The following is a 19,101-nucleotide window of genomic DNA, read 5'->3' as shown; positions in this document are numbered from 1 at the left end:
CCGACCGCCGCCCGCCAAACTTAGAATGACCCCCAAAGTCTCTTTCAAGCACAAAGTACCTAGTTGGAGTGAAAAATCTCTGCAAAGGGCCACAGAGGAGGAGATGTATGGTTTGGGTGGATAGGGATGCCTCAGTCCTTCCACCTTAAAGGTAATCCTTTAGGAGCCATTCAAGGATAAGGTACATGCAGGAAGAAGAATCCATCAGAAGAACAAGAAATGTGCCTTCGGTAACACTTTCTGGTGGGTACTATATCTTTCCACAGATTTCACATCACCCAGGCATCTCCACGTTCCTAAGTATTTCATTGTCAGTTTTTTCGACTTTCATAGTTTGGAAAATTAAAAATAAGAGAAACCAGTGCACTGCTGTTGAAATTTGAAAAAAACAATGTGGTTGTAATATGGCTTGCTCAAAAATGTTTCCTTACTGCATCAATTGACCATGAAAAACTGTGCTTCAGGGATGAAAGTGGCACTTCAGTGGATTCATGGCATTACATCCAGAGAAGTCAAGTGGATCCATGGCTTGAGTTGCACTGATGACACCCAGTGCTTAATTTGAGCCAGTGGTTATTAGTGCTCGGCACTGGGACTTTATTGCCAACACCGGCACTTATGACAGCCACCCAGCAGTGGCGCTGTTTGTCTAATTTTGTTATGAGCACATCCACAGTTGCTTAAAAATTCAATATACATTAAAAAATACTAATACCTGCCACCTAAATCTGTAAGAAGAGCTTGGGCAGCAGGTATTATTCATTTTTAATGTACATTAAAAGTCTGCATTGTTGCAATTATAGGAGTTTGATGGCTAGTAGTTGCATTAGTACTGTCATTGGCAGCACTGACAGAGGCAATGGGTGGTGCAAGCTGCAGGGGCTTCCTGACAAGGGCCCTGGCATTTGTTGCATTACAAAGTAAGCACTGGTGACACCTAACATCCTGCAGGACATATTGGTAGGGTGAAAAATTCAGAATTGAGCATGGCTCCAAGAAGGAAATTCAAATATGAGAAATCTTCTGAAAGGCATAGGACCTCCCTATGGGTTCTGAGCCTAAATTAAGTGCTTTGCGATAGTTATCACATCCTCGTAGTTTTGCGGGCAGTCTAAAATGATCCAGAGGAACAAGCGGAACCTGAAGAATTCAGTGTGTTAAAAATTATTCTGCACATTACTCCACATTTACCTGTTGAAAACTCCCAATAGGACTACTGGAGCAGTGTCTGTGGACTTCTGAGAACTATATCTATTGTTATGGTCTTTCACAGCAAATCAAAATCCTAAAAGAGTTGGACGAAGATAGAGATGAAATGAAAGCTGAACTGAAGCAGTATCAGGTATGGAAACTCCTTAATGTTGCTGCTACTCAGAAGCTAAGAACATGATATTTCGATCTCATTAAATATTAGTTGTTTTGAATAAGGTGTTACATCTCACTCAAGCCTCAAGCTAGCCAAAAGAATGATAAATAAGATCAAGGTCATGGCACCACTTCCCCGTCCTTCAGGTGGAAAGGACATTCACCATTTCCATGTGTAGCCCCTTATTCCCCTTCCTACAGGAACACCCATTCTCTGGTATAGTGGTTGGAACACTCATTGGTTTTGGCACTTATCTGCACATGTAATAGACTAGATGCTTGCCACCTGTGACCGGCAGGTATATGTGTGTCATCGGTTTTATGGGTCTTCCAAGGTTTAATTAGCATGTACATAATGCCACTCTATTTGGTCAATATGATAATAATACATCACCAGGGCAGCTTCTGTGCCATACTCTCATATTTAATCTAGCCTACGAAATAAATGTGTCCCCAATGCACCATCACATTGCCTGCATGCATCATTAACATATGTAAAGTGATATGGATAGCTTGGTTTTAACGATGCATACATCACTCACCTGGCATAAATAATAGTCTGTTTTCAGTGCTGCTGAATGGACACTCAGATAAGGCTCCTTACTGGGTTTCTTCATTATTAGCTCCATAACTTGCAAATTCACAGGGATGCCTCCACCTATTCTGGTTAGTAGACTGATAACTAAATTAGGGAAGCAAGGTCATGTGAGCCAAAGAAGGGGTGCTATATCCTTCAAACCTGCATGTATCTGTCAGTATCCCAGTGTTTATGTGCTCTCTGAGGAGCTGTGGAGTACAGTCTACCTGTCCCTCAGATTCAAGGCACCTTATCCTCAGGAACTCCACCTAACCTATCCTCTACCATTCAGGTCGGTAACCCTACAATGGTGACATCCCTTCTATTGACCTATTTACCGTCTTGCTTGGAGTCAGAATAACTCCTCTCCTTCTCCAGCAAATATTGAAGTTGTTGAACATGAAGTAGGTGTGCCCTGATGAATCGTCCTTCTGGAGGCTCAAGGTTGCATAGTGCTGTTTCATCCAGCTCTTAAGTCCCCAAGGGTCCTGTTACTCCCCTAGAGTATACTTCCCTTACTGAATGAACAACATCACCTTTTGCCAGAAGGATGTCAGATGCTGCAAAAAGATGACATCACTTGATGTAGGGTGTTGATCCTACCTGTTGCCACCGCCCAATGTATGGGGTGCAGGGCTGACGACTGCACTATGGGCACACCACCTGTCTTCTCACACTCTCAAAAGACTGAAACATGATCTTCCTCTCCTCTGCAAGCACCACCAATCACATTAGGCCCTGCTTATGCTGTGGACACAGTGTCTCTCATTCCAGGCTTCTGAATCTTTTTCCTTGGGCATGCCATCATTGAAGCTGTCAAAATAATACTACTGTACTCTGCTAGAAAGAACTCCAGCACCCAGGCAGCTATTCGTCGCTAGGAATGAGGTCCCTACTTATCATTTGAGTGCTGTCATTTTTAACCAATGCTGCTTATTTAGCATCATTGGATGTTACTTCATCTTCCCTTTCTTCTACACCCCTCTTCCCATGAAGACAGTGAATTATATTCTTAACTCAGTATTGATGTACGCATCCTGTGTTCTGCTGTCTTTCCCATGAGCTATCCAGTTGTGACAATCACTTGAGCAAGATGAAAAGGTCTGTATCCCAGCACTAGTGCCAATCTCTGGAGCTCTTCAATCATGGAGGTTAGAGAGTTTGTCCTAGAAATTAAACTCTCCAGACTACGTCACAATGACTCATCCAATCCTGGGGGGCAGGGGTTGTGTGCCATTGTCATTCTTAAAATCCTTCCAGTGCTAGAAGTGAAAGGCTATACTTCATGTAAGTTATCATTGGGCATTCATAGACCTATGTGAGCATACCAATATAATCTGCTGTAACAGGCAGAGGATGAACAGCATCTAATAATAATAAACAGACATTCCCATTTTATTTGCAATATGTACTGATCCACTCGCTATTGCCATAAGAGAAGATAATAAAGGCTCCTATCTATGAGATGACTAAAATTAAGTCATGCGCAGATGATGTTGCACTTTTTTGAAAACCTGGTGTGGAGATTCAACAAAGGGTTTTTAGTAATTTTCATCAACTTCAGCAACTGTGGGGATATAGGATCAATAAGCTGAAAATGGAAATCTTGTTATATAACTGCACCAAAGACACTCTCAGAATTGCATCCACTTGTGAATCAAACCTAAGAGATTTTTAGGCAAATAACAACTGTGAATTAGATGATCTTTATGCATTAAACAATCTACTACTAATGGATAAAATCGAATCCCTATTTATAACATAGAATCACCTGCCTTTGTCTATTATGAGAAGAATGGCATTGATTCACGTCTATTTTACTGATATTTCATTTTTTATATTTCAAACTGCCATGTTTTAACATTATTTTTTTTAAGTTTAAAGAAATCAAAGGATTATTTCAGCATTTATTTGGGCAAACAGAGAACCAAGATTAGCTCTAAGCATTTTGTATAAATTGGTCAGTGTTAAAAGGGTATAAAATTTAAGATTTTCTGCACCTGACCAAGTCGGTGAGAAAGTTTGTTATGAAGAATTGCAATGGATGCTAATAAAGAAAGAGCAAGTGTGCAGATTTTATGCTATTCCAATTTTGAATATGTCCATTAGAACGGAAGTCATTTCATTAGAGCAAAACCCATTTCCAGATAAGAATATAGTGTACAGATGGAGAATCAATAGTTATAGATACCTTTTGGATTTGTTAAATAATAATACTTGGGGAAAAATAGGTAGATGGCGAACCAGACATTTGGTTTGCTAAAAGGTCTATCCAGTGTTCTTTTATTCAAATTTCATATTTGTTTTAAGAATAAAGACCTGAAAGCTATAATAGCAAGATCTGAGATAGTGGAGGATCTTATGGAGACAAGTACACACAGATCTGTAGAATATTGGAAAGTTAGATTTCGCCACCGCCATGAGAATAATTCAAAAATTTGAATCCTTCCATTTTGAAAGGAGAAAATCTATGTTCGATCCAATTTTATACTAAGTGGTTGCTAGGACACCAGATTTGTTCAATAAAATTAACCCTCAAATACCAGTGAATGCTTTAGATAATCAACGAAAGTGGAGGGTAACTGAACACGTTTGATTAGGGGATAGCCAGTGTTAATTGAATACTGGAAGTCTATACGGCGATACTGTCAGACTATATTAGACACTGATTTTCCAGATGATTTATCAAATTTACTGGGCTACTTGCCAGGTACAGGATTAAAGCCTAGTCACAGGAAAAAAATAGATATAGTCATTTTGGTAGCGAGGAAAATAACTTTGCAAAGTTGGAAAATAAAGTTAATATCTACAGTTGATCAGTGGAGAATAAAAATGCTGAAAGCAAAGGAATGTGAAACACATTATGCACTGAAGAAAGGGTTCATTTCGGATAATTTTTATACTTTGGGACACTTTGTATAGATGCACAGTGGTCTGAATGGGGTTATTCTAAGAAATATTTTTAAACTGATTTAAGATGAGGGAATGTCTTTTGAAAAATAAAGTGGGATTTAAATAACTAGAGGACATTATTGGTCATGATTATTGAACTTTGTAATTTGTTTTAGATATTTTAAAGGAACATTGCAGTGAATTAAAATGAATTGCGGTGATGATGTGATTTCGTCCAATGTTTAGAATAAAATATGCAAGAGACATATCCAGAACTCACCACTTGCCCCAGGTCTTGCATACTGCTTTTTGCGATAGCCCATTTTAAAAACTCCCATATCTGTTTCCTCTGTGTACATAGTTGCTTATGTTTGTAGCCGACAATAGTCATCCTTCTAGTGCATCACAATCATTTATTTAGCCATCAGCATGCCCGATTTTATGAAATGATACATTTTATAAATCCCATTTTTTGGGACAGCACAGTCCCTAGTAGACACTATTTTGGCTTCTTCTAGAACTTCCAGCGGATAATTTCTCTCACCTTCCCTACGCTTATCTCCTAAAAGCTCAAACATCAAGGAGCGGCCAGATAACATAGCTATCCCACTTTTATGGCCAAATGATGGAAATCTACCAATTTTACTCTCATCCATCTTGTAGCGTGTTGTCTATCACACAAGCTCTGCATGTGTATACAAATTGAATTAGCATAAATCGTGCCTTACGTGTTATGTCTTTAGTGTAGGGACATGCTGAGCTCCTTGCTATCAGCTAAAGTTCAGTATTTCACATTCACTTTTCCCTGACAATCGTAGTTGTGACTTCACCCAACACCATTCCTGCTTTCTCTAGCTCATTTGCATGGGTAAAGTAGTCTCCAGTCCATTGCACCATGTCTTAGGAACATAGCAAAGTAAAAAAAAAAAAAAACATACTGCCTGGAACAGCCTAGAAACCTGTCAACTTTATAGACAGCATTAACCTCTCTTATTGCGTTTTCATTTACAATATGCTGGGGGCGTGCGCTGTGTGGTCCTCCGTAGCCCCCCTGTGTGTTCCCATATGTATCAGTCCCATGCCCCTTTTCCGTCATTTTGTTTCCAAATTGTGTTCACCATGCAACGCAGATGCCAACGCATCCCTGCTTCTTTGCCTCTGAGACATCATGGCCCAGATTTACTAAATTGTCAGGCAGCACAGTGCAAAAGCCAAAACTGCTGCGCTGTGTAAGGAGAGAGCAGGAGAGCGCCATATTTCCAGAAGTGTAGCACTCTTCCTCCCCTCTCCCTAGTGCCATTGTTAAAATTTGCTGCCGTGCGCCACGCACACACCTTTGCACCATAGTGCAAGGGTGTCTGTGTGAGTCTACCATAGGTTTTCCACTGGAAGGATAGCCTTCAAGTACATATACTATGCTTAGACTAACTTTAAAATGTTTCCCACAATTTTGCATGTGTGCTGTACAGTGCAGCGCACTTGCAAAGTCAGAGGAGAAAGGAGAAATGAAAGATTTCTCTGTGATAGCGCCTAATTGGAATGGGTGGTATTTTATGACGCAAAATCCTGTCTACTTTGTTTTTTAGTAAATAAGGATTTGCGTCAAAAACCTTGTGTGGTTGCATGGGAACACCCATGCACCACCCGTGGAATGGTTCCTTGGTCCTAAGTAATACAAAGCAGTGCATAGCGCCGCCTTGCATTACTTTTAAGTGAATTTCCAGTGCAAAATAAGTTTTGTGCTGGGAAGGTTAAAAAAGATTTTTCATAGATGTGTGTTACTTTTGTTACACAAATACAGCACAAAATCTTAATAAATATACCCCAAAATGTTATGCACACGTAGTTATCCTCTGAACAATCAGGTGCTTTTGATGTATTTTTCATTAACACAACAATCTCCTCAAATCTACAAATGAAGAGTCTCTAGTCATGTGCAAAGGCCCAGACAACATGGACAAGGTCTTTCCTGTTTCCGATTGACTTGACTATGCAGACTTCTAAGCAAGGGGTGAGGTATCACAGTAATAAATTCATGACACTGATAATGTCCATCACCAGAGATATCCAACCCAGAGGTATAAAGCCTTTGTAACTAGTGAGACACCCATTCGTAGAGGTGAGAAGCTTTGTGCCATAGTGTCAGTCATGAATGGATAGACGTCCTAGAGGTGAAAAGCTTTGCAACTTGTTGCCAAAACTGGTAGCCTTCCAGTACACATGGTGGAAATTGATTCTCCGTGTATGGTAGGAAACCACAAGGACATATGCCAGTCTGTTCTTCCAAATACTGTCTGAAGTGTTGCTTTTGCTTTAAAGATTGATTTGAATGCCATGAGGACCACTCTGGAGCCAGAAAAGGAGAGGAACAGGCATCTTGAAGATCAACTTGCATCACTGAAACAAGAGCAGGTACATTGGCTGGCATGGTAGTGCTTGTACAGGTACTGCAAAGAAGATGGGTAGACTTTTGATTAATCTCATTAGTGGTTTTGTAACACTACCGGCTATAAGTGTGGGAGCAGTTTGAGCACTTCTGAACGGCACGTATGACTACAAATGGTAAAACTGTCAACAAATGATTCTTAACACTTTTTAGAATAGAACAGCAGAGCAGGTCATGACCAGGTATGAAGAAAGTTTTTCCAAGAGTTTTCCAAAATATATAGGCCCAGATTTAAGAGGCCCTTGCGCCTCCTTGCGCCACATTAGCGTCATTTTTTATTACGCTAATTCAAATTCAGAGCGCCATATTTACAAAGTGGCGCAATGCATGCATTAGGCTCTTTGTCACCCCTTGCGCCACATTATGCCTGCACCAGGCATAATGTATGCAGTGGGGTCCCTCATTTAGGGGAACAGCAAAAATGGCACAGTGGAATCTCAGAGATTCCACTGCACCATCTTTAGCGGCTATTTTTAACGCCTGCACAGAGCAGCTGTTCAAATGGGGCATACCATTATTTTCAATGGGCCCCAATGTACTCTGCAGGATAAGCACTGACATTTTGGCACTAATCCTGCAAGGTACATCAATAGTGTCAAAATGTTGATGCTATTGCCCCTACCCTGTGCCATAGTGCGCTGTATATTGAATAGGGTGCAGACATGGTGGCGGTAGGGGGCACTAGGGGGCCAAGAAAAGTGGTGCAGCATTGGATACAGCACCACTTTTCTTAAATTTGGGCTAGATGGACTCTTCAGACTCTCTTACCATTTTTAATGTCAGTAATGTTCAGAGATTTACCTCCACAGAGTGAATGTTGTATGTGCCATTCAAAGACCTCAGAGAGATGAAAGTAGTATCTTCTTAAAACGTCTGAATACAGGGCTTGGTGGTTTGAATATGGTCCAATTAGAAATCCTGTCACTGCCATCATCAATTAAACTTTCCTAGTCCACTCCTTAACTGAGCCCTTTACACAGTTTCATCTTCCATCCCATTTGGTGTTTCTAAAGCACTGAATACCCTCAATGATATCAGAGGGCTAAAATTATCAGAGGAACAATCATACCTACAGTTGCTATGCATTTGTTATCTTCTTGAGGTCAGGGAAGTTACTGATGTTACAAATATCTTATAAAAGGGCAGTTCTGAAGATTTCTGGACAGTGCCTGTATAACAAATGCACTTGTAAAGGGGTTAATTGACCACTGAACCTGCAACATGATGGGATTTCACAGAGATGTGATGAATGATAGGCTCCTGTCTCTTATCAGAGGCAATGCCTACCCCTCTGGCTTGCGGAATGATGCATTCACCAAGTATCTCAGTGGTATTTTTCTTTGCCTTCCCAACCTTTTGCACAAATCGTTGTTAATAGTGTGTGTATATATATATATATATATATATATATATATATATATATATATATATATATATATATATATATATATATATATATATATATATATATATATATATATAAATAATTACATAGTGGTGAACGCCACTAGGTAGTTATAGTTAGGATCTAGTTTCTATGTACTGATCCACTTGCTATTGCCATAAGAGAAGATTGATAATCAAGGCACCAACCTATGAGATGACTAAAATTAAGTTATGCGCAGATGATGTTGCACTTTTTTGAAAACCTGATGTGGAGATTCAACAAAGGGTTTTTAGTAATTTTTATCAACTTCAGCAACTGTGAGGATATAGGATCAATAAGCTGAAAAGGGAAATCTTGTTATATAACTGCATAAAAGACACTTTCAGAATTGCGTCCACTTCTGAATCACACCTAAGAGATTTTTAGGCAAATACACAACTGTGAATTAGATGATCTTTATGCATTAAACAATCTACTACTAATGGATAAAATCAAGTCCCTATTTATGACATGGAATCACCTGCCTTTGCCTGTTATGAGAAGAATGGCATTGATTCACGTCTATGTTACTGATATTTCATTTTTTATATTTCAAACTGCCATGTTTTTACATATTCATTTTTTTAAAGTTTAAAGAAATCAAAGGATTATTTCAGCATTTATTTGGGCAAACAGAGAACCAAGATTAGCTCTAAGCATTTTGTATAAATCGGTCAAGCATACCTTCCACCGCGACTGCACCCCATCCACCAGCCCACGCGCCAACAACCACCTCAAGGGCATCCTCATCAACGCACGCTCCGTCCACAAGCACGCCATTGAATTATGGGACCACCTGGACTGTACCGCACCGGATGTCGCCTTAATCACTGAGACCTGGTTGAACGCCTCATTGGCCCCCAACATCGCCATAGCCATCCCCGAAGGCTACAAGATCGCCAGGAAAGACCGCACCAACCAAGTCGGAGGAGGAATCGCCATCATTTACAAGAGCTCCAACAACGTCACTACCTCCACCGAAGACGCCCCCCTCGCCGCCGAACACATGCACTTCTAGATCCACACCGACCCCAGGACCACCCTCAGAGGAACTCTCGTCTACAGGCCCCCTGGACCACGTGCCCTTTTCAGCGAATCCATCACAGACTTCATCTCCCCGCACGCCCTAGCCTTGCCAGACTACATCCTCCTTGGTGACCTGAACTTCCACCTGGGGCAGAACAACAACACCAACACCACCACCCTGCTCGACAACCTCGCCAACCTTGGCCTCAAGCAACTGGTGAACACGCCAACCACATCGCTGGACACACGCTCGACCCCATCTTCTCCGCCAGCAACCACGTATCATTCAGCCACTCCTCTGAAATACACTGGACTGACCAAAGATGTGTCCACTTCACTTTCAGATGCAAGACTCTCCACCTTCGCACACAACCTATCTCACGCAGACCTTGGAACAAAATCTCCACAGAACAGCTACTCTCCACTCTCAACCACAACCAACCTACCATCACCTCCAACAACGCAGCCCTCAGCCTCACACAGTGGATCACCAACTGCGCTGACAACCTCGCCCCCCTCAGACGCCTCCCAAGACAGACCAACACCAGGAAACCTCAATGGTTCACAGACGCCCTCAAAGAATCCAAGAAAACCTGCCGTACCCTCGAGAAAACCTGGTGCAAAGATCACACCGCAGAAAACATGTCAGCCCTCACAATCGCCACCCGCGAACACTACCAGCTGATCCACGCCACCAAAAGAGCATCCTTCAAAGAAAGACTGGACAAGAACACCCACAACAGCAAAGAACTCTTCAACATCGTCAAAGAGCTCTCCAATCCCAACGCCAGCTCCAACTCCATCACACCCTCACAAGAACTCTGCATCTCCCTCGCTACCTTCTTCCATCGAAAGATCACCGACCTACATGACAGCTTCGGTCCACAGATCCCACCGACCACCACGGAACCCACAGCCCCAGCCGTCACACTCAATGCCTGGACACCCATCAGCGCCGAGGAGACCAAAACTACCATGAACACCATCCACTCCAGTGCCCCCTCGGACCCTTGTCCACATTACATCTTCAACAAAGCAGACACCAGCATCGCCCCCTATCTCCAGACCATCATCAACAGCTTGTTTGCTTCCGCCACCTTCCCCGAGAACTGGAAACACGCAGAAGTCAACCCTCTCCTGAAGAAACCCACGGCGGACCCCAAGCGACCTGAAGAACTTCCGCCCCATCTCGCTCCTCCCCTTCCCGGCCAAAGTCATAGAGAAGGCCGTCAACAAACAACTGACAAACTTCCTCAAAGACAACCTGCTCGAACCCTCCCAATCCGGATTTCGGGCGAACCACAGCACAGAAACCGCCCTCATCGCAGTCACCGACGACATCTGAACCCTGCTGGACAACGGAGAAACAGCTGCCCTCATCCTCCTCGACCTCTCGGTTGCCTTCGACACCGTCTGCCACCGCACCCTAATAACCCGCCTCCACTCCACCGGTATCCAAGGACAGGACCTGGACTGGATCGCCTCTTTTCTCTCTGACGGCTCCCAAAGAGTCTACCTCCCGCCTTTCTGCTCGGATCCCACCGAGATCATCTGCGGCGTCCCACAGGGCTCCTCGCTCAGCCCTACTCTCTTCAATGTCTACATGAGCCCCCTCGCCGACATCGCACGCAAACACATCAACAACATCATCTCCTACGCCGGCGACACCCATCTGATACTCTCCCTCACCAAAGACCCAGCCACCGCCAAAACCAACCTGAAGGATGGAATGAAAGACATCGCAGAATGGATGAAACTCAGCCGCCTGAAGCTGAACTCAGACAAAACGGAAGTCCTCATCCTCGGAAACTCCCCGTCCGCCTGGGACGATTCCTGGAGGCCCACGGCCCTGGGCACCGCACCGACCCCCTCAGACCACGCACGCAACCTCGGATTCATCCTGGACCCCCTTCTCACCATGACCAAGCAAGTCAATGCCGTCTCGTCTTCTTGCTTCCTCACACTCCACATGCTCTGAAAGATCTTCCGCTGGATCCCCGCCGGCACCAGAAAAACTGTGACCCACGCCCTCGTCACAAGCCGCCTGGACTACGGAAACACCCTATACGCAGGAATCACCGCAAAACTTCAGAAACTTCTTCAGCGAATACAAAACGCCTCTGCACACCTCATCCTCGACGTACCCCGCCACAGCCACATCTCCGCCCACCTGAGACACCTGCACTGGCTACCCGTCAACAAAAGGATCACCTTCAGGCTCCTCACCCACGCACACAAAGCCCTCCACAACAAGGGCCCCGAATACCTCAACCGTCGCCTCACCTTCTACACGCCCACCCGTCAACTTCGATCCACCAGCCTCGCTCTCGCCGCCGTCCCTCGCATCCGCCGAACCACTGCAGGTGGGAAATCCTTCTCCTACCTGGAGGCCCAGACGTGGAATTCCCTCCCCGCCCACTTCAGGACCACCTCGCCTTCCGGAGGCAGGTCAAGACCTGGCTCTTCGAGCAGCAGTGACCCCCTCCCCCAGCGCCTTGAGACCCTCACGGGTGAGTAGCGCGCTGTATAAATATGATTGATTGATTGACTCCTCCCACTTACGCCCATATTTATAATTTTTTTGCATTGCATTTGCATACTTTTTTGACGCAAAAATGGCGCTAACTTGCAAAATACAATTGTATTTGTAAGTTGGCGTCGTTTTTGCGTCAAAAAGTGGCGCAAATGCAGCACTCAAAAAGTATTAATATGGGCCTTAGTTCCTTGTCCCGTCCACCTCAACCCCGATCCATTAGTTGTTTGCCCCCTCCTGTTCCACCACAAAAAAACACCCAAAAATCACACCAACACGGTTCAAGATGCTACAAAGATCCAGACAGCTCTTCCCTCACTTCTCTGCGTGGCCTTTTTTTTGCTATCTTTATGCGTGGCCATCACGGCAAACTTAAGCTCGGACGTAGGGTAATTACATATTTTTTTTTTTATGAAGGCAGAGAATAATTCCATACTAATTAATGGGTCACTGCCTTCAGTGCTAGGTATGTCATATTGCTTTTCTTTTTTAACTTTCAGCATTGCTGCCCAGGACCCCTGCTGCTGTACAACATGGCTAAAGCAAATTGACAAAGCCAATAGCTCTCCAATAGGAGAGACCTATTGGCTTTGCCAATGCTTGTTTTCATGATATTCTGTTCGATAATATTGTTGACACAATATTTTGGTAGCTTTCATACAAAGTATGCAAACTAGGTATATGTAGATCTATTTGAAGCTGAGGGTGTCATTTAAATGTTTGAAAGTATAACTCAGTTAGAATGCATGATTTTAATGATATTTAAATAACAACACCATGTTAAAAACACTACATGCACGTAACAGCACGTAGTAGGATGGTTGTGTGACGCCAGATCTCTGTGGTGCAAAGTTGTGTTGCAGTTTTCTGTTTATAGGTGAAAGGTAGCTTTAAAAAATATACAGTTTTCAGTACTGCACAGACTGTTGATAAACAGTAAGATAAAATGAAAGACTAAACCGAAAGTCATAAATAAATTAATTTAGAAAATCTGGGGACTCAACACTAGTAGGAGGGGGTGATAATTCACCTTTTGAACTCACAGCGTTATGTGGACAGAGGACAGATGGAAAACTTATTTGAGATGCTAAGGTGTGTTGTAAAAATATAAATGTATGTCTGTTTCTGGATCAGTTGTCAATGCAAACAGTCTGACAATTACGATTTTTGAGACATTTGTAACTCAAGTTTTAGGATATCTTTGAAATAGTGGAACTTTAACGAGTAATGAAAGTGTACGAGATGTATTCATATGTTCGGTGTGTAATAAATGTTGGTAGAAATTTTTAGAGATTCTTTCTGGTAATATTTTTGAATATGTAAGTTAACATTGTGCCTTAAAAAAGTTTGTCCAAGGGCAGATCCTTATAAAGGAGTTCCTTTGTTGTCCTCCGAAACGTATCAGTTGTCATTATTAAAGTCTAATTGAAAAACTTTTGACATTCAAATGAAGCAACAACTTGTATTGAAACTTTAAAAAATAATGAGGAATTCATTTAATTATTCTTTTTAATTTTTTATAAAAAATGTAAAATTCATATGAGGATCTTAGAGCGTGGAGCACTCGGAGATGACAAACCTTGATGTCAATAATGTATTCACAGTATAAGTAGCAACATACTTAACCCCTTCACTACCAGGTCTTTTCCCCCCTCAGGTACCAGACCTTTTTTGGCTGTTTGGGGCAGTTCACGCTTAGGCCCTCATAACCTTTTGTCCACATAAGCTACCCGCGCCAAATTTGCGTCCCTTTTTTCCAACATCCTAGGGATTATAGAGGTAGACAGAGTTTGTGGGTTCCCCTGGAGGAGATCAAGAATTAGCAAAAATTAGCCAAAATTTTGCGAACAGTTTGTTTAAAGAAAATGGAAAAAAGGGCTGCAGAAGAAGGCTCGTGGTTTTTTCCCAGCTTTCAGGAACAGGCAGACTTGAATCAGAAAACCACATTTTCAACACAATTTTGGCATTTTAGTGGGACATACCCCATTTTTACTATTTTTTGTGCTTTTATCCTCCTTCCAGTCAGTGACAGAAATGGGTGTGAAACCAGTGATGGATCTCGGACAGCTAAACATTTCCAAAAAGTAGAGGACATTCTAAATTCAGCAAGGTGTCATTTGTGTAGATCTTACAAGGTTTTCCTACAGAAAATAACAGCTCAAATAAAAAAATATTGAATTTGAGGTGAAAAAAACCAGCCATTTTTCTCCACGCTTGACTCTGTAACTTTTTCCTGAAATGTCAGATTTTCAGATTTTCAAAAGCAATATACTGTTACGTCTGCCTGACTCTTCTGGTTGCGGGGATTTATAGGACTTGTAGGTTTATCAAGAACTCTAGGCTCCCAGAGCCAATAAAGGAGCTGCACCTTGCAATGGGTTTTCACTCTATACTGGATTTACAGCAATTCATTTGGTGAAATATAAAGAGTGAAAAATAGGTATCAAGGAAACCTTTGTATTTCTAAAATGGGAAAAAGATAAGGTGTTGAGAAGCAGTGGTTATTCGCACATCTCTGAATTCCAGGGTGCCCATACTAGCATGTGAATTACAGGGCATTTCTCAAATAGACATTTCTTTCACTCACTGTCCTACATTTGGAAGGAAAAAATGTAGCGAAAGATAAGGGGCAATAACACTTGTTCTGCTATTCTGTGTTCTCCCAAGTCTCCTGATATAAATGTGAGTAGGCCTAATGTCCCTGAAGGAAACACAACATGTTACCCAGAAACCTTAGCAAACTTCAAACTTTGGCCAAAAAAACACTTTTTCCTCACATTTCATTGATAGAAAGTTCTGGAATCTGAGAGGAGCCACAAATGTCCTTCCACGCAGCATTCCCCCAAGTCTCCCAATAAAAATGGTACCTCACTTGTGTGGGTAGGCTTAGTGCCCGCGACAGGAAATGCCCCCAAAACACTACGTGGACACCTCAAAATTATCAAATACAAAACTGCCTGTTTTTGAGGAGGGGAGGAACACCTGCGTTTTTGGTCCTCGGCGCAGCAGCCATCTAGGGAAACCTCCCAAACCCAGACATTTCTGAAAACTAAACACCCAAGGGAGTTCAGAGGGGTGTTACTGGAATGGATCCCCCAGTGTTTTCTTACCCAGAATCCTCGGCAAACCTCAAATTTAGCTAAAAAATAAAAAAAATCCTACATTTCAGTGTGGGATCATCATACCAGCACAAATTTCCTACCACCCAACATTCCCCTCAGTCTCTCGATAAAAATGATACCTTACTTGTTTAGGTGGGCCAAGTGCCTGTGGCAGGGAAGAGCCAAAAACATGTTGAAAATGAGGGGAAACTAAAGAGGGTCCAAAAGGGCAGTTTGGAAAAAAATGTTTTTAGGCCGACAAGTGGGTCAGAATTTTTATCGGTATAGATGCGACAATGCTGGTTGGTAGGAATTTTGTTGATTCTGGCAGATTCCGGAAGGTTCCATCACACAAATGTGGGGAAAATGTGTGATTTCAAGCAATGTTGGAGGTTTGCAGGGCATTTTGGGTAGGAAAATGGTCTGGAGTCCATGTGAAGCACATCCCCCTGGACTCACCCAGATGTTTAGTTTTCAGATGTGTCTAGGTCTCGGAGATTTGTCTAGATGGCAGCCCCCAGAGTCCAAAAAGTGCAGCTCTCACCATTCCAAGTGGAATTAATTTAAGAGTTAGACAAGCTCTCACAGCCCAAATGTAAAACCAAAACCCAAAATAATCAAATGTCCTCTTGCTTGCCGTTGGGATTAGACCTTTTAGTGTGCGGAAGGAGAGCTGAAAGACTGTTATCCCCTTTAGGTGGGCTTGGGGCATAACCATGCCCATACTGATTGGTAGCCACCACCCAACTATTTTAAAAAAAAATTCCCTGGCATCTAGTATGCTTTCTGCCCCCCCTCTCGGGGCAGTGGATCGGGGGTAATTGCCCCATCTGCCCACCGGTGGGCAGAACAACTTTCTCCCCATTTATTGGGGTGGGGGTATGGCCATACCCCCATCCTCTTTTTTTGAAAAAAAATTATTCCCTGGTGTCTGGTGGGCTTTCTACCCCCCTGGAAGGCCGATGAGCCTTACAAAAATGGGCCAATCTGCCCCCAAGGGGAGCAGAAAAGGCCTAGAATAATTTTCCCCCCAAGGGAGCAACCCTTGCCTAAGTGGTCACTCTCCTTTCGTGAAATTGGCACAAAAGAAAAATCCCTAGTGTCTAGTGGTTTCTGCCCGGCTTGGGGGAAGATTGGCCTAAGAAAAATAGGCTGATCTGCCCCAAGGTGGGCAGAAATGGCCTAAAATACATTTGCCCCCCATCGGAGTGACCCTTGCTTAAGGGGTCGCCCCCATCTGTAAAAAATAACAAATCCCTGGAGACTAGTGGTTTCTGCGCCCCTTGGGGGCAGATAGGCCTAATTAAAATAGGCTGATCTGCCCCAAGGTGGGCAGAAATGGCCTAAAATATATTTGCTCCCCAGGGGAGCGACCCTTGCCTTAGGGGTTGCTCTGCTCACGCAAAATTGACACAAAAAAAATCCCTGGTGTCTAATGGTTTCTTCCCACCTTGGGGGCAGATTGGCCTCATAAAAATAGGCCAATCTGCCTCCAAGGGGAGCAGAACTGGCCTAAAAACAATTTGCGCCACCAGGGGAGCAACCCTTGCCTAAGGGGTCGCACCCCTTATCAATGAAAACAAAAAACAAATCGCTGGTGTCTAGTGGCTTCATCAGCGCAATTAATATAGGCAGAAAAAGCCTAATAAAAAAATTGCCCCCGGGGAGCGACCCTTGCCTAAGGGGTCGCTCCCCTTATCAATATAAATAATTTTTAAAAAACATCCCAGGTGTCTAATGGCTTCTGCCCCCCTGATGGCAAATCGGTCTAATTATATAGGCCGATCTGCCCCCGGGGGGGGGGGGCAGAAATGGCCTTAGATGAAATGCATCTCCCCTTGGAGAGCGACCCTTGACAAAGGGGTCATGACAATTTCAAAATAATGAACAAACCCCTGTTGTCTAGTGGCACTCTTGTAGCACAATCGCTATGCGATCGTGCTGCAGGAATGCTCAGAGACATGAAAAGGGAAGGAAAAGTCTTTCCTTCCCTTTTCATGCCTCTCTGCCTCCCCTGCCCCCGTACCGAGGCGAAATCTTCTGTTTCTCCTAGGTCGTGCTTAAAGCACTGCTTCCAGCTCGATAGGAGGTGACCCCTGATGAGGTAAGCACGCAATCGCACGCTGACATCATCCGACATCACTGGGGGAGAGGCGGGTTGGAAGGGGAAGCCCAGATGTGGGTCCCTTGCTCGTTGCGCCACTGAGTTCAAGCTAGGATGGTTGATGATGGGAGATACCCTGAAACAGGTCCCATGATGCTTGGTTCCAGTCCAGGGAGGATCTAGCCTGGCAGTTCGGGCTGGATTGTTCCCATGGGGAACCAGGGTCAAGACTGATTTTCATATGGCTGGGTCCAAACTGGGGTGACGTGGCAAGCAAAATAACGATAGATTAAACCCAGATCTGTGACTGGGGGTGAGTGTTTGAAAAGTTTCAACACTCCGTCCATCAATTTATTTTGTTTTATGATGTTGCCTTGAGATAGGTTGTTCAGCTAACCAAAGTTGAACAATTTAAGGAATACGTGTACACGCATATTTATATGTGTGTGTATGTGTGCGCGGGCACATTAATATTTGTTCCATTATGGGTTGATGGGGAAGCATTTTGGCGTTATGTACTGATATGGAACACACTTTCGCACTAATAAGATTTGCTATTGGCAATGGTTTTGGGGACTGGAACATTTTCATGGGCCATCAATGGAGAGGTGACACTGATATGTACTGGTCACAAATATGTTTGTCTTTCAAGCTAGATTTGATGTTGAAGTTCATCTAATTTGCTTTCATTCTTCTGGATAAAAACACCTTCAAGTGTTCTATTTGTCACATATTTCCTCACCTGTTCATTGGAAGGGATACTATGCCCTCACCTGGAACTGGAATAATAATAACATAATCAAACAAGCATTGGCAACGCCAATTAGTGTCATTTACCAATCCTTGTTCTTTATCACTATGGGCTTTGCCATTTTTGATAAATTGAGCCAGCACTGGCAAAGTAATAAATATTGGAACGTCAACTTGAAAGTGTATTTTCTATTTTTCTAAGGGCCTGATGAGGAGTGGGATGGTATTTTCTGACCTCTCTCCACATTCTTGTTTGTGCAGGGGCCTTCAGAGTTGAGTGTTAGTTAACACACCTAGTAATCACTGGGTACTTCAAATAGTGTACAGCATTTAACGTGCCACAAGCACTAAAATCCACATTTTTCCACAAAAACTCAGAATACCCAATTTATGTCTAAATAACATACTCTAGGGTTTCATTATTTATGAAGTACAAAAAATAGCATATTGATTCCCACAAACTCAGAATCAAGGCCTATGTCTAGATCTTTTTGGGGTTTTATCCCAGCTATCTTGGAATTATAGAAAATTTCATTTCTGTCATTTCGGGATGTTATGTGTTTTATAATGCCAAGGCGGCCACAACATTGCAAGCACTCAATGCTGTGCCACTCAACATGGTAACCATTTTGTAAATTTAAAAAAAATCCATCCCCAAAATGATGCTACAAGTGTAGATGCAACATGGTAGACATCATCAAAAGTACCTTCAAAATATAGAAAATATTATCCAACCACCCTGGATGTGTGTTTCTGTCCTTCCCAGATGACTGCCACGTTGTGTAAGGCAATGTGCGGACATCTTAGAAAAATAAAAAATACACTTAAAAATGGACGGCTTTTGACTTTGTGAGGACCTTGGTAGGTGGGGGGAGAAAGAG

The 19,101-nt window shown here is 43.0% G+C and overlaps 1 protein-coding gene across 1 annotated transcript in view; it reads left to right on the top strand.

The window, feature by feature from the left end:
* LOC138265436 (coiled-coil domain-containing protein 150-like) overlaps positions 1-19,101 on the top strand; it is a 232,185-nt gene that overhangs the window by 59,586 nt on the left and 153,498 nt on the right. Inside the window, exons 9-10 of the mRNA XM_069213138.1 lie at positions 1,274-1,342; positions 7,154-7,246. Of these exons, the coding sequence (XP_069069239.1) occupies positions 1,274-1,342; positions 7,154-7,246 (162 nt within the window). The remainder of the gene's footprint in view (positions 1-1,273; positions 1,343-7,153; positions 7,247-19,101) is intronic.

This window comes from Pleurodeles waltl, chromosome 11 (genome assembly GCF_031143425.1).
Source record: "Pleurodeles waltl isolate 20211129_DDA chromosome 11, aPleWal1.hap1.20221129, whole genome shotgun sequence".
Taxonomy (NCBI): Eukaryota; Metazoa; Chordata; class Amphibia; order Caudata; family Salamandridae; genus Pleurodeles; species Pleurodeles waltl.
This window is presented reverse-complemented; position numbering and strand designations above follow the sequence as displayed.